Raw genomic sequence first — 15,035 nt, forward strand, 5'->3', positions numbered from 1 at the left:
GCACAGTTTACCGATGACCGTAAGGGCCGCAGTTGAGCTAAAAGCTTCAAATAATACGTGCTGGAGACAAGATAATTAACCTGGGTTTTCATAGCCAATTCCTGATCCAGGATCACACCCAGTGTCTTGACCTTGTTCTGGGTATTAATATGACAATCTGCAATTTTAAAGGATGGATATTTCGCATGAAGCTTCAAGTGCATTGCAGTGCCCAGCAACAGAAGTTCCGTCTTAGAATCATTAAGGTCCAGATTATTTACTTGAATCCATGATTGGAAAATGTCAGAATTTAGCGAGTCAGAATCACGTGCATACTCGCCAGTCATGGGCACAAGACACTGCCTATCACCCGCATAGTTTGCGCACACCACACCATGTTTATCTAACTGTTCGAATAATGTGATCATACAGATGTTAAAAAGGATGGGTGCCATGCGTGAGCCCTGTGGGACCCTGACCCCACATAAGACAGTGAACTCCTCAGCCATGACACTTTCAGAAAATACCCTAGCTCTGCGATCCGCAAGGAAAGATTTCACCTACTCATCGCTGGTTTGGAGAAATGCGCAGAAGACTAATCTCTCTGGCAAGATAGTGTGATCCACAAGATCAAATGTGGCGGAGAGATCCAAAAGCATGAGCATGGTAGTTTGCCCTCTGCCATGGTTGGTATTTTGTTGGTCTTGAGCTCTAAGAGGGTACATTCCGTAATATGGGCTTTTCTAAAGCCAGATTGTTTGCACCCCAAGATGTCATGAGCGGACAGAAAGGCTTAGATCTGAAGATGAGCCACTTCGTCTAGGATCTTCAGCAAGTAGGGCACATTCGTAATGGGGTGATAGTTGCCCACTATACTGTGATCAGGAGAAGGCTTTTTTTATAAGTGGTGAAATCCATACTTGATTACCACGCTTGTTTTGTATTACTTGGGACAGAGTTTTCTCTAAAAGAGGCATTAATAAACTTTGTAATCATAGGCGCCAAATGTGGAGCAAAGGCTTTAACAGTAATAGCCGGGCAAACCTCACCCCTACAATTAGTGGGCTTGAGTTTGCGACAAATACTGCTGATATGGTCGTGAATGTAAACTCTGGTACGGTTTTAGGAACTGCTTGTTCCGAGACGATTTTCACACCCATTGGATAATCTTTATTTTTGAGACTGATACTTTCCTGTGTTTTTTCTGATTTATCCAGTAGAGTCTCCTGGATATTATTACACCATATGGCGTTTTTTACCATCTGACTAGGCAGAGAAAAGGTGGTTTCAAGCTCTTTAAGGGTCCTAAAAAGCTCCTTTTGAGCTGGACGCTGCTGCAGAAATGCGAAGATCATAATTCCTTTTTTATAGTCTTTAACAGCTTGCAAATAAGAGTTTATGCTTGTTAGACTTGGATGTATCCCAGTAAGTGCCACACAAGCATTATTTCTAAGGACCCGCATTTCAGGCGTAAACCATTTTTTGTCAGGTGGTTTTGTAACTAAATGTGATTATACTGGCGCTAAGCTTTCAACGGCTAGTTCCAGTGTCTTACAGTAGACATTGGAAAGTTCTTCTGCCAAATTAAGGTTAGCCAAGTCATTTACCAAAGGTGCAAAGAAAGGGGCCATAGCTGCTGGAGTAAGTTTATGGATATTTCTAAAGGTGGCCCTACACCCCTCTGTAAGTTTTTTTGGACCGGAGAGATGGTGACATTCCAATCCAGAAGATGATGGTCCGACCACAGGCATTGACTTTTATGTACATCAACACAGATGTTTTGAGATAGAACCCAGTCCCGTGTTTTACCTTTTTCATGGGTGGATGATGTAACGGGTTGCTCAAACAGAAGGTCGGCCATCGTAGACTTCAATAGCATAGCTGATGCATCCAAGAGGTTGAAGCAACCACAGTTAAAATCCCCTAGAATGAAGTTAGATTTGCTGCACGCATGTACTCTCCGCAGGTAGTTCCTGCCTAACTGATTATGCCTGGTACCCGGAGCTGCTCTTTGCTCCTGGTGAACTCATCCCAAGTTCAATCACTGCATAGGCCTCCACATAGCCATAGCTAGTCAATGGGTGAGTGAATGACCAAACCTGCTCGTAGGATGTGTGTCTCTCCTCGTATCTTCTCTCATCCTATGTGTGTTCCACTGCAAAGGTTCTGGCTTACACCTAGCAGGAAAAACTAAAGGATGGGTGTAAGTCTCTGAATCATTCATAACTGTTATTGCTCTGGTCAGCCTTCCATACCACCATCTGAGAATCGGCCTTGGCCCTTCCACTAATGTGAGCAGCCCTGCCCAAACTGCTGGACTGTGAGACCACAAAGCCTAAAAATGCTTGTGTTCCAGTGAAGAGGGTACATAGACTAGCAATTGAGACTGAACTGCACCTTTTGATGGTTGAACCAAGAGCCGTTTGCTTATGTCTTGATCCTTCTGTAATGGCACCGACATACTAAAGAATTATGGCATGGCATGGAATGTAGTGCAGAGCAATGAGTGGTAATGTTAAGTTGACATCCTTGCATCTATCACGTTTTAATGTTACTACTCTCCCCTCCAGAATTAAATCTTACTTACTACCAACCTGATTTTTTTTTTTTTTTTTTTACACTCGTACTTAAGTTGTTAATGCAGCAGAATATATATTTTCAATAGAATTTGTAAGGGCCCTGGGACAAATCTTTCAATAAAGTCAATTCTCCACATGGGGGAGCTCTTGGTGGCACGGCCGCTAACCAATATTCCCGCTAGGGGCGTTAACATGCGGGAAGACCTTCCAGGGGAGGGCTCCCCTCTTGGTTATGAGGACGTATATTCTGGGCCACAACCTCCTTGTTCTCTTAATAACCCCATCATCCAGTATACCAGTGCAGCACCAGTTAACCTTACTATACTGCAATTCTATAGTGTAACTTGTTACGGTCCAGTAGTACTGGGACGCCCAGAGGGGAGGCATAGAGATGGTCTCAGTAAAACATACAAAAGACTTGTAATTCTCCAAAGATGAAAACTCCAATAGAAATGGAAGGATGTTTTACCTTGTCAAACCCAGCCGGGAGAGGCAACAGATGCAGAAACCAGCGGGAGTTTCAAATGCTGTGGGCAGACCAGAGTCAGAGGAGAGCGGAGGATGCCAGCGAAGCATGGAAGGAGTTCTCCGTGGGTCCAGCTGACACAGACCTGAACGTGAAGCCGGAGAAGTGAGCCGAGCAGCCTACCAGAGCGTGGAACGGAGTGAGGAGCCTGGTGCATTTGAGAGAAGAACCCCAGTGCCAGGCAATCCCAGTGGCTTGCTGAAAGCCCTCAAACGGTAACTGGAGATGCAACAGAACCAGAAGGGTTATGGGGGTGGAAGATAGACTGGTCGGGGACCCTAACAATTGTATACCCAGCACCAGAGGAAGGTTTCCTCGTCGCAGTGGCAACAATAAGCCCACTGAACATCATAACCGGGTTGGAGGCCCTAATCAGTACAACCAAGCATCCAAGGAAAGTTCCCTTGGCGCAGTGGCAACCGTCCACTGACCACAAGAGACGGGTCGGAGCCCCCAACAAAAGGGAGCAATCAAGCAGACACCAAGTCCAGTGATCAACAAAGGACACCAAAACAAAGTGGCGAAGTGTACATGAAGCTGAAGATTGTGAGAACTTTTTAGACGTCAGTGGAAGGGAGTCATTCCCCGTGACCTTGTTGCGAACTGTGTCAAGAAATGCAGGAGAAGGGAGTCATTCTCCTGGTCCCCACGACGCCAGGGGAAGGGAGTCCTTCCCCCCCCTGGCTTTATTGGAAACTGTATAGATATATGCAGGAGAAGGGAGCCATTATCATGGACATGGAAATTATATAAAGGCTTTGTGAAACCTGCAAGCCAGTGGAAGAGCGCCATTGCCCCTGGCATTATTTTTGCAAGAGAACATTCTTTTAAAATGCTACCCAAGCATCAGGAGATGGGAGACATTTTCCTGGAGAAGGTACTTTCTGTTAGATTATCCTTTAGTTGCATTATGAGGGATAGAAATAGGTTGTGATACAGGACGGTGGAGTTTGATTTGACATAGTTTTGAGGCAGGGAAACACCTCTTATGAGATGGGGATAGTGAGGGCCTTTTTATGCACAAATAAGTCTATGACCACCACTATGCCACCTTGTGCCGGCTTCCTTCTGCAGATAAGTGTGTACAAGCAACATCGTTTTATTAACGTGAAAGAGGAGTGGGGTTCCTGGTTTGTAGTGCGCTACGTTCTTTACTGTATTTGTAATCTTATTAATGGAAAATGGGTGTGGCTGCGGTACACAGGTCGGGTGGGTAACCCCAGCCCACCAATAACGAAGTGATAAAGGTATTTCCCTCTGCCACGCTGCACTCCTCTAAAGAATAAAGCAAGTATTTTCACAATTTGGTTTGGCAAGAAACAGTGAAAAGTTGTATTGGTAAGGATATTGCATAACAAGATCAAAAGCTCTGAAAATCCTATTCAGACAATTACATTAATATCAATGTGAGTGAGCCCATCCGCTCATTTCATTCTTGAATGGGTTCAAGACCATGTGATAAGCTCTAATGAGGGTGGCCGATTCCAATTTAACTCATGAAACTTGAGACCTGAAAAACCAAGAGGAGTTATACTCCTGAAATATGTGAAACCTTGGGACAGTTGCAGTGTTCGAATACAGGGTTGTCAAAACAAGTGAGTTCAAATTCAACGCGCAAAACCTGGAAACTGAATTTCCAAATATAATTATGCTCATGAGATTTGTAAAACCTTGGATCAATTATAATGCTCCGATACAGAACTTGACAAACACGTGAGCCCATACACAAGCGTGCCAGCATGTGTTTCGACCCATAGGGTCCTCTTCAGGGCATAGTTTAGTAATTCCACTCTTCAAGTGCAGGTGGAGGTAGATTTGCATTGGCAGTCTGATCACGAATGGGATGAGATGGTTGCTCCACGGTATTTGTATCGGTGGTAACGTGGTGATCAGTCTTTCCTTGGCGAAGATTGCGTGGAGGTTGTGTCCTGCAGAGTGTGTTGTCCCTTTGACCAGCTGTCGTAGTTTCATGGTTGTAAGTTGTCCAATCAGTGAGTTTTGGGAGTTGGCGGGACTTTTTTCAAACCAGATGTTTGTCCCCCATGATGATTAGATGTTCGTGCTTGATGGCTATATTGGTGATGGCTTCTATGAAGTTATCAACGAAGGTTGCATCGTATGTCGGTAGTCTGTACACCAGGATGAATGTGATGATATTTATGGGTTTGCTGATAGGTGCACATATCATGTGGGGCATAGATCATTGTCCAGGGAAAGCAAACAACTCTTGGCCTTGCCTCCTGCATTGCAGCCTCTCAGAATGTTAATCTCTTTGCAGTTCCTGCGTCGCATTTAGAACAAAATACCCCCACCACAATGCCTCCACTCTCTCGGGTCCCACGTACAAGGCCTCCTTTCTTGGGGGGTGGGGGGGAGTGGGCTTTGGGCGGGGGGGGAGACTAGTGCCAGGCCTGATGTAATCTGAAAACCTACTTTTTGTTAGTGATTAGTGGAAGCTTTCATCTCCTCTGATTCACCAGAAACGTGACAAGTTCCCGACTCTGGAGAAAAAAAAAAGCAAATTCTAGCATTACGTGTTTTATGGTCTGCAACCCACTCAGAGCCCTTCAAACACTTTTTATCTCCATAAGCTAAACCCAAGGAGGATAGTTATTTGCATATTGCTGTGATCTGCCCATGAATGAGCCCCGTCGGAAATGCCAGGCAAATAGACTGAGCAAGAGTGCCAACAGCTTCCCCAGAGATCTCTGCCTCATTGTACCTCACCAGCGGAGTGCATCTGCCTCTAAAAGCACTGAAAGCAAGTGGTGCTTGTCCGAATTGCCCTACTCATGTCCCGTGAAATCCAAAGTGATCCAAATTAGGCAACATTGTGAATTACCAGGAGTCTGCTCCATGTGCCTCTTCTCTAACTCCCCATGTCGCCCACCATTGACTACGCTGGCTAATACTGATGGTCCAAAAGCTCATAATGCAAGCATGAGGTTTCGGACTCCTGGAGTTTGGGTAATTGAAACGTGGAACCCATTCCAAAAAAGCTGCTGTTGCTTTTGTGCCTGGGAGACTGCTTTCATGCGTGGGTAGACTGCTTTTGTGCCTGGGAGACCTCCTCTATGCAGTCTGTTTGATATGATGTGGCATTTATAATGCGCCTGTACACAAGTGTTTCTAGGCACAACAAGACAAGGAGGGGGAAACAAAGGGAGGACAAAATAACGATTTTACTAGGCCTTGTCATTCAGATCGCGCAAGTGCAGGGAAGGGGGAAGAAGTGGCGGGGGGGGGGGTGAAAGGGGGAAGCGCAGTTAACTCACAAGTGCATCCAGTGGGATAAGTGCAGAGAGAAGGGATTGTAGGGTTGCAGATACAGACCCTTAAATGCTGGGGAGCCTGGAGGCAGTGCCAGGGCAACTGGACATGCAGGAGCCTGGGCCTGAGTTCAGAAGGTGACCAGTGTGCGTAGCAGTCGGGTGCATCAGCAGGGGAGAGGAAGAGGGAAAGCGGAAGCGAAAAGGAAGGTCTTGACTTGCTTCCAGGAAACTGGTGGTTCTGCTCAAGTTTGAGAGGCAGAGAGGTTGTTCCCGAGGCAGGTCCCAGCTGAGGAGATAGATCTGCCCCCAACTCTCTGCTTGGAGAGTTGGAGGTGGATGAGCGGAGAGCTTGAGAAGGACGTGGTGCTGTCTCGGGCCCCAGAACGCCTTGTGGACGATGCAGAGGGTCTTGAAGTTGATCCTTGCAGCCATGGGCAGCCAGTGAAGAGATCTCAGAACTGGAGACATACAATCCCTGGGCTTGAGGCCAAGGACAAGTCTCGCAGTCCTGTTCTGGTTACTTCTCAAATGTATTCTAATAACGCGAGAGCCGAACAAAACTGCCCTTTGTTAGCCCCACGTTTAGCACGAGACTCTTCGCCCGGACCATTGGAGATGGAAGGGATATGCTTGTTGGGTATAGTTACAGTTCTAGGTTTGTTCTTTTTTTTTGTTTTTTTGGCATGTGCCATTTTCAAAACATGCACCTCATTCTGTACCCCTGAAAGACTAAAATATCCGTGCAGGCCTGTTAACATTAATTTTGATGGGCTGAAGCACATGTAGAAAAATACTATAGAAATCTTAAGCAAAATAGTGGTAAAGAAAGCATGGGCTGTCTTTATAGCTTGCAATACTGTATGCAGATGCCACATCGTGCAAGGCTTGGCAGCTCATAGCGATATATGGCTTCTCCGATAAACTGCCAATGCATGCAAATCGCTTGAACTGCTAGTCTGCAGCTAAGGAGGCGAAAGGTAGATTGGAAAGAGGGAGGATTTGCACTAAGTAGCGAGGGATGGCAGAGAACAGGGAAGGCGTTTAGAAGTTTCATTGATATTGCCTAATGTTACTTGCAGTATAAAGATTAACCGCTTAATGCTTTTGTCTTCCAGGTACAAACTTGGTTAAGAAAGCTATTTATGCCATGGTTGAAGGCGACTGTGACGAGGTAAGATTTCCAGACTTGTGTTGAGGATTGGGGCTTGCTTGAATCATTAACTGCAGCTTTACAGAGTGCCTTTAGAGGTTGCTTAAGTTGTTTGGACCTGTCTGACTTTATTTTCCACTACTCAAGAAAAAAGTTACATTCTGAAGTTTGCTAAAAGATTTTGCACTGTTCATTTAGTGTTTTCATTTGCGGACAGTGATGGGTTTGAAGTTCATATTTATGGCATTGTAAAACTAGGTGTGTTTTTGTGTCCCGTGTTACCTGGACTATTTTGCAAACAGTGAGATCTCCAAATATACACCAAACTTACCTTTCTTTAATTAACATTAATCAAATAGCAAGCACCAAAAAAGATCCAATTTGATTTACATGTCCACAAGAACTACATGATCGAATTGGAGCACTGCGAGAAAGTTGTATTGCGCGATGGCGTGGGCTCATTGAGTTTTTGCAGTTGCCTGCTTTTAATGAATGTTATGATTTTGTAAAGAGGTTAGTTCTCTTTGGTTCTCTTGGATAATCACATTAGCCAAGGGTGCAAATCTCAGTAAAAATGCTACTCTGTCTAATAAACCTGATGAAACTTCTCCAGATAAGCGGCGTGTCTGTTTTTACTCCCAAAACAAGGGGTAACGTGTGCAAGCAGGTATCTGCCACTCGTGCCTGTTGTGCTGGTGGAGTTAAGCCACAGGCATCAACAAAGAGCATGCCACAAAGGTGAGCCCTGCTGTTTTGTTCTCTTCTCTGACGAGTCCATCGGAATAAACCCCATTAAAGTTATGGTAATTACAGGGCACAAAGCATATTTTACAAGAACAATACGAATGTTTTTGAAATTAAAATGTATTTACTTGTCAAAACATACCCAGGTGATGTGAGCAACTTTTTACAACCTGGAAAAATTTAATTCCCAAGTGCCCAAAGTATGGACTAAATTATTCCCATTTGCAAATTCTTTTGAATGGATTGTGTCCTCCAACGTATTCCACATCTTTGACATGTAATGTCCACAGCTGTGTAGTTCGGAAACTTTTTCGGCAGAGGGCGTTCTGCGTCTGGTTGATGTCCCTCGACAGCCTCAGTCGAGGGCGACGTCACCCGATGTTATAGGATGCACGACGCCCGCAGCCTCAGTTCCGTTTTTTCCGCAAACGTGTTTGCTTCGGAGACTCGGCGCGCCTCGTGATATTAACCTTGTCAAGATGTCTTCTTCTTCGACCCCTCCGACCTGTTCTCAACAATAATTGCTTGAAAAGTAGCTCTAATCATCGGGTTTGATGGAGAATGTTGCTTTATCTTTCCAGGATTCCCTCTTCTCGAATAGTTGATCTTGGGTTGGGTGCATTCCTTCAAAATGTCTTAAGTCTTCTGTTTGGGATGTAGAGATCCAGGGAGAAATGGAGCCATAGTGGAAGACTCCTTACGGGTGTGCAATGGACTGGTGACTGAAGCATTTCTGCTGTATCCATGATCTATGATATGATAATCATCAAAGTCTTTCTTCTGGAGGAGACATTCTTACACTGTTTGTGCCCAGCCTTGAGGCTCCTTGGCATTAGAGAATACTGCTTCCTGTGAAGCCTCATGCTCAGAAGGATGATGACCATTAACTGGAAATCCTCCTTTGCTTTTTTGAAGGAATTTGCTTTCATGAGCGAGGTCTTCAGGCCGGCATACAACACAGTTTAGTGAAGCTGCAGCAGTGCACATTGTACTTGTGCTGCTCCTTTGCTAAGTACCTGAGGAATCTACAGTGTTGCGCCTTGGATGCAGCGACAGGCACACAGCATACGCCCTGTCTGGCATACTCTGTCTCCTGAGAAGATTTGCTATGCTTCCACCCAAGTGGGTAAGCATCAAGTGTAGAGGATGTATTGTTTCAGCAGTGGTGGTGTCTTGTCCCCACTCATGCTGATCACTACCTCTTCCTCACTGCTGTGGGCTTGCAAATCTGATGGCCGTGTTGTTGGTTTTGCTCTCCTATGCTGGCAGTAACATTATCTCCCAAGTCCTTCTGCTTTTATTTTCACTCCCAATATGTTTGATGTCTCCTCCAAGTCTTTGTATGGGCGACTTGCTTTTCTGCATGTGCACAGGTGGCATTGATCCCGAAAATGAGATCCAGGATCTCTTGATGGGCTTTGATCTTAAGTCATGTTAGTTTTGAGCAGGATGGTACTCCTTCTCAGTGCACCTAAGACAGCAATTTAGGGCTCCCAATAGTTTTGTTTTTTCAGAGTGCTCCACGGCAGTGCTCATTTTATGCTGGAGTATGCTTCCTTTTTGTTTTCAGGAAGCAAAGCACCCCAGCATTGCATGGAGTGCCAGCGGGCCCCACCATACATGCTTAGCGGTTCTGTGCAACAGGTGGCTAGAAAGGTGGTTGGCACTTGGTTCATTTTCCTACAGCATCCTTTCAAATGCTAACCCTTTCGAGAGGTGCTATAGATTGCATCGCTCCCAGCCAAACCAATTGAGAGATATCTTGGGCTCTTGATAGTTTGGCCACATACCTCCCTCAGACCTCACTGAATGTAAAAATGTCACCTGTTGCTGAGCCCCTAGGTGGAATAGGTTCCTAGTCATTGCATCAAATTCCTACAATTCCATTAAAAAAAAATGCATCAAAAAACTTTTTAATGAGGGGGTCACCTAACCACCTTTTCTTTAACCTTTAAAACCCATTATAATTAAACTAAACCCTTTACCTTTAAATGCATTTGCTGCTTTTTTTTCCGCTGCAATTTTTTCGATGGTAAGGCATTTGGCCAGATACCCTGCTATGGAGTCTGGAGAACAAGGAACGTATGATTTTCAATTCATGTCTGTTCAAGTCTGCTAACGCAATCAAATCCAGTGGGCCGATCTTGAAGGTGGAGGTCCGGGAACGTTCTCATTTTTACTTTGTTTCCTACGCTCCTTGGCCTACTACTCTTTTCGAGTGTCCAATGAGGTTTCTGTGCCTTTTGGTGTTAGCATCTTGTGGTAGTAATTGGGGCTTCATGCCACCGATGGAGCTAGTATAATTTTGCGCCTCTTCACCATATTGGTGGGAGTACAAGATGTTGAGACCAATGGCATCTAAATCGCTGGTGACCAGCTGCCTTCCATTGAGCATCTGTCTTAAAAGCCTCTGCTGTCAAGGCAAACGTGTCAGTCGACAGCATATTAGGCTCAGAAGCTCTAGGTGCTCGAGTCCTCTATAATGGCCGCAATGTTGCAATCCCACCTGCGCTGACCATGCCCCTGGTATGTTCAAGCCGGCCACAGTGAAGAGCCCCGGCCCCCTATGCATGGCAGAGGGATCCCAGAGCACTCCATAGAAGCTTGCTTGTCTGTTTGATGCTTTCTCTATTGCTCAAATGGGTCTCTGGTATTTCAAAATCAACTGTGCTCCATCTATGGTGGTATGGGAAATGGTATATACTTATTACTTCTTATGAGGTATGGTGTCACTGTACAACCAATCCATTCCTGCTGTCACAACCATATAACCAAAGTTTTCCTTAGTCTGGATAGTGGGACTCTCTTTAGCTGCTGATTAGGGATAATGTAGGGATAATGGCACGAGTCATGTGGGTGGTGGGAGTTCGTGGGTTTCTGACATTGAACTGCATAGATTAAAATGCCTTTAAGACTGTCCCCTCTTGCCTTTTATACAGTCCTACAACTGCAGGAAGAAAACCGTTTGCGCTTGACTAATTTAAGGGGCCACCATTCGATTGTTAAGAATGAGCCCGCTGATCTGTAAGCAGTGGAACTGTACTAGGGTTTGCCAAGAAACTTCTACATCTATCATAATTAAAAATAAATAACCTATCATATGTAAAAAAAAAAATTTCGTAAGTGTGGTTAATTTGATTAAAACCATTTTTCTTTCTTTTGTTAAAGGTTGTCTTGGAGACCGAAATCACAAACAAGTCTGCTTTGAAACTTTATGAAAACCTTGGCTTTGTGAGGGATAAACGGCTGTTCCGATACTATTTAAATGGAGTAGATGCTCTGCGTCTTAAACTGTGGCTGCGTTAAGTGGACAATGTTGCACCTAGTAACTTCTCAACACTGCAAAGAACTTCATTGCACGCAGTGCAGTTTGTACAGAACTGCTTTGCCGATGGACATAGTATTTTCCATACAGCTCTTATCTTGTCAGTGTCTCGTTGAGTGTCGCACCTATTTGTTGCACTAAGGCGTGGACGGCGTGTGGGTTCCTCGACGAAACAGATTCAAACTGCAAGGAGTTCCTCTGGTGTCTGCAGGACGTGCCGGTTAACAGTCAAGCTATGTTCACTCATTTGCAAGTCTACTGACTGTAAAATATATAAAAAAAACATTTTAACAAAGAATCTGTTTGTGGAACATAATGTCTGGTTGCTGTTGGTGGGATAGAGCCAATGTTGATTGTTAAATTCTGTAAGCATACAAACATTTCATACAAAAATTGCCATGGTTTTCCAAATGGGGAAAACAATTAAATTTTAGGTTTTATTTTTCAATACAAAATTTTCCATTCTTACATATTGGTACCTCAGTGATTAGTGAATGACAAAATGTATGCGGTGGGGGTGGGAGGGGGGTGTTCCAACCAGTAATGGTAACACTTAAATTGCGTCTGCCAGTGCCTGTATAGATAGTATGTGTCTTCACCTCCTTGTTTGAGTGCATGCTTTCGTTTTTGTTTTCATTTCTTTGCCATTGCCCTTTGCAAAGAAACCTCTGATTTTATTTAAATTCTGAATTTGATAAATTATTTCAGATTTTATAATTTGGATGCTTCTTCCAGGTGAGACAGATAGTTTGGAAGGCCCCTGTTTTCAGGTGTTGTTTTGAAAAACCTGGCACAGCTGCTACGAGAAGGAAGCTGGTAATACAAATGAATCTATGCTGGTTCTGGATGCACTGTTTCTTTAGGAGTGAGGGAATTTTTATAAGAAAAATATAGAAAATTATTGTAAATTGGTCTGATTTTTATTTTATCACAATTATTGCTAGGATCGCTCAAGAACAGCTCTTTTAATGCAGTTGGAACAAGTTTTCTCAGATTTGGGTTCAGTTTGCTCTGCTTTGGTGTTCAAAAATGCTTTGGAATATTTTGTGTATCCTATTTTTAGCTGCTTTGATTTTCTTTGGATCTCTGTGCTCTGTAATTGGGTTTGATTTGAGCGCTCAAGCCAATGTTAAATGGAGGAAATTATCACCTTTTCCATTTGAACAATGTGGGTTTTATAAGCCACCCCCAATCCACCTGTCCCACAGTTTACATGTAGGCAATGTTTGTCAGTCATTGTGAGATGTGATCGGCTGTCATTTTTTTTCCTTTAAAAGTAAATAAACATCAGATATTTAATTTTAATTGTCCTACTTGGAAAAATCCTGCAGAATGTGGAGCTTCTACACAATGTTGGTCTTCAGTTGTTCCGACGTTAGATTTCAAAACCTACTGATCTTTTTATATATTTTTTTTAATTCCTTTACCTCCTTGTGGGTGATTGACATTTCTGGAATGGATATCCAGTTCCATGAGATGAGCTCACATTTGGTAGAACGTACATTGCTGGAAGCCAGTCGCACCTTCTTGGTTCTACTGTGACACCTACAAAAATCAAAAAGGCATATTTGTTACCCTGTGTTTATTAAGGAGCACTTTTTTTGTATTTTTTTTTAATTTGCTTTTAAATTATTCTTTCAGTTACAATATTTCAATGTGGGAAGTTGGTGCTAAAGAATTCCCCCTTCACTGTGTTGCCCAGCATATTGTGGATCAGTCTCAGACAGAAGGCTGATTGGGTGCATCGTTCAGTGGGGGAATGACACTTGCTGCTTCCAAGGAGAGGTGTCTAATTTGTATACTGTACGAATAGTATCTTTCAGTGCACCAGCTCTAACAATATATTTGTATTGCATTTGCAGTATTGCAGAAGTATGCGAAATGTAAAGTATATTTCAAAACCTGGACTGGTGTGCAGTGTCTGAATTTGACGCCTTCTCCTTCCGCTGTGACTCTAGAGAACTATTGCAGGGGATTGTGACATGTGTAAGATGCAGTCCAATAAAAAAAGATTTAGTTGTTGCATTTTTTCTTAAATGCAGATAAATGAAAGGCTGCCATTTTGTTTTGGTGGAATGCACCCCTTTATTTGCATGCTATGTTTGAGAGCAGAGTGCAACGTGATTGTGAAAGACTGATGCAATGGAGGCAAGGGGGTCAAAGAGGGGTTTCTGGGATTATGGGGTATTTTTGTTCAAATATTTCGGGATGTGCTTGTTTGAAAGAAAGACTTTTTAATTTATTGGATTTTGATACAACCCGGTGAATGTAGAAAAACAATATTCCCGCCCTCAATTCCCAAAAGGCAAAATGAGATTCAAACTACTTTCTTTTACCATTGAATGACTTTTGCGCCACACTGAACCTTTCCCTTATCTTTCATAAAGTTCACAACATAGATTGCACCTTTCCTTTATTCACATGCAAGTGTTCTTATCTTTTATACTATTTTGGTGTAATTTTGCAACGTGTTAGAGCGCCTTTCCGTGTGTAGTGTTCATACTTTTTCACGGTTTACCTGGCGGCTAGGATTTCACTTTGCAAATAGGCTGGTCACATTAACAGAATGAAATAAGACCATGGTTTTGTTTCTCCCTGCTTTTAACTGTACGAATGCTGCATATTCAAGTGAGATACGGTTGCTGTACACTAAATGACAAACTTTATAAGGTAAGTTTTGCCTTCATGGATGGCGTCTACTGCATGCGATTCTAAACTGTATAAGGAAGGTAGACATTTGTAATCGCGCGGTAGGCACATAGATATTTGCCAACTAAGGTTATCAGCTAAGCCAGTCTAGCACTGAGGCATTGCTAACCACGTGGTGCCCACCCTTTTCATGGGGTAAACCTCTTACATACTTGGACTAATGAAGCGCTAAATAAAATAAAGACCAGCATTTTAACAGCCAAATTCTTGTCTGTGCTAACTGTTGGTGATACCAAATGCCAAGATCAATTTTGGTTGAGGTTAGTTTGAATAATCTTTAATGAACAGCGCTGCACAAAATACAAACTGGAAAGTATACGGTCTGTGACGAATCATTGAAATTTGTCCCTTCTCCCCATGGGGGAGACTCCTCCTTTGAGGCGAGAGGGGGGGGGGTGAGCCTGCTCTGCAAGACCCTGCATAGGGGTCTGGGCAAGTGGGACCTCACTTGGAAAAACGTCCCCCTGAGGGGACGACTCCCCCCTCCTGTCACAAACTCCCTAAGCCGTTCCCCGTGATGGCATATGTGGAACACTCGTCCCAGTGAAATTGACGGAGTTCAAAATGCAAAGTTGACAAACCTGAACTGTAACACTAAGGGAAAGTGGATTGTAAGTAAATCTAAGAAAGAGGCTGTTAGACCAAGGATAAGATCACCCTGGGAGAGGTCGGGGAGAATATTCTGTAATTCAAGAGATACGAGAGGAATATATTTGAGGGAGGATACTACGAAGAGAAGGGAACTCGTCCC

At 43.7% G+C, this 15,035-nt stretch overlaps 1 protein-coding gene across 1 annotated transcript in view; it reads left to right on the plus strand.

The window, feature by feature from the left end:
- NAA30 (N-alpha-acetyltransferase 30, NatC catalytic subunit) overlaps positions 1-12,874 on the plus strand; it is a 63,071-nt gene extending 50,197 nt beyond the window's left edge. Inside the window, exons 3-4 of the mRNA XM_069638078.1 lie at positions 7,472-7,527; positions 11,419-12,874. Coding sequence (XP_069494179.1) covers positions 7,472-7,527; positions 11,419-11,556 — 194 coding nt within the window. The 3' untranslated portion in view covers positions 11,557-12,874. The remainder of the gene's footprint in view (positions 1-7,471; positions 7,528-11,418) is intronic.
- Positions 12,875-15,035: the final 2,161 nt, after the last annotated feature.

The sequence above is a fragment of the Ambystoma mexicanum genome, chromosome 14, assembly GCF_040938575.1.
Source record: "Ambystoma mexicanum isolate Mex_15411 chromosome 14, UKY_AmexF1_1, whole genome shotgun sequence".
Taxonomy (NCBI): Eukaryota; Metazoa; Chordata; class Amphibia; order Caudata; family Ambystomatidae; genus Ambystoma; species Ambystoma mexicanum.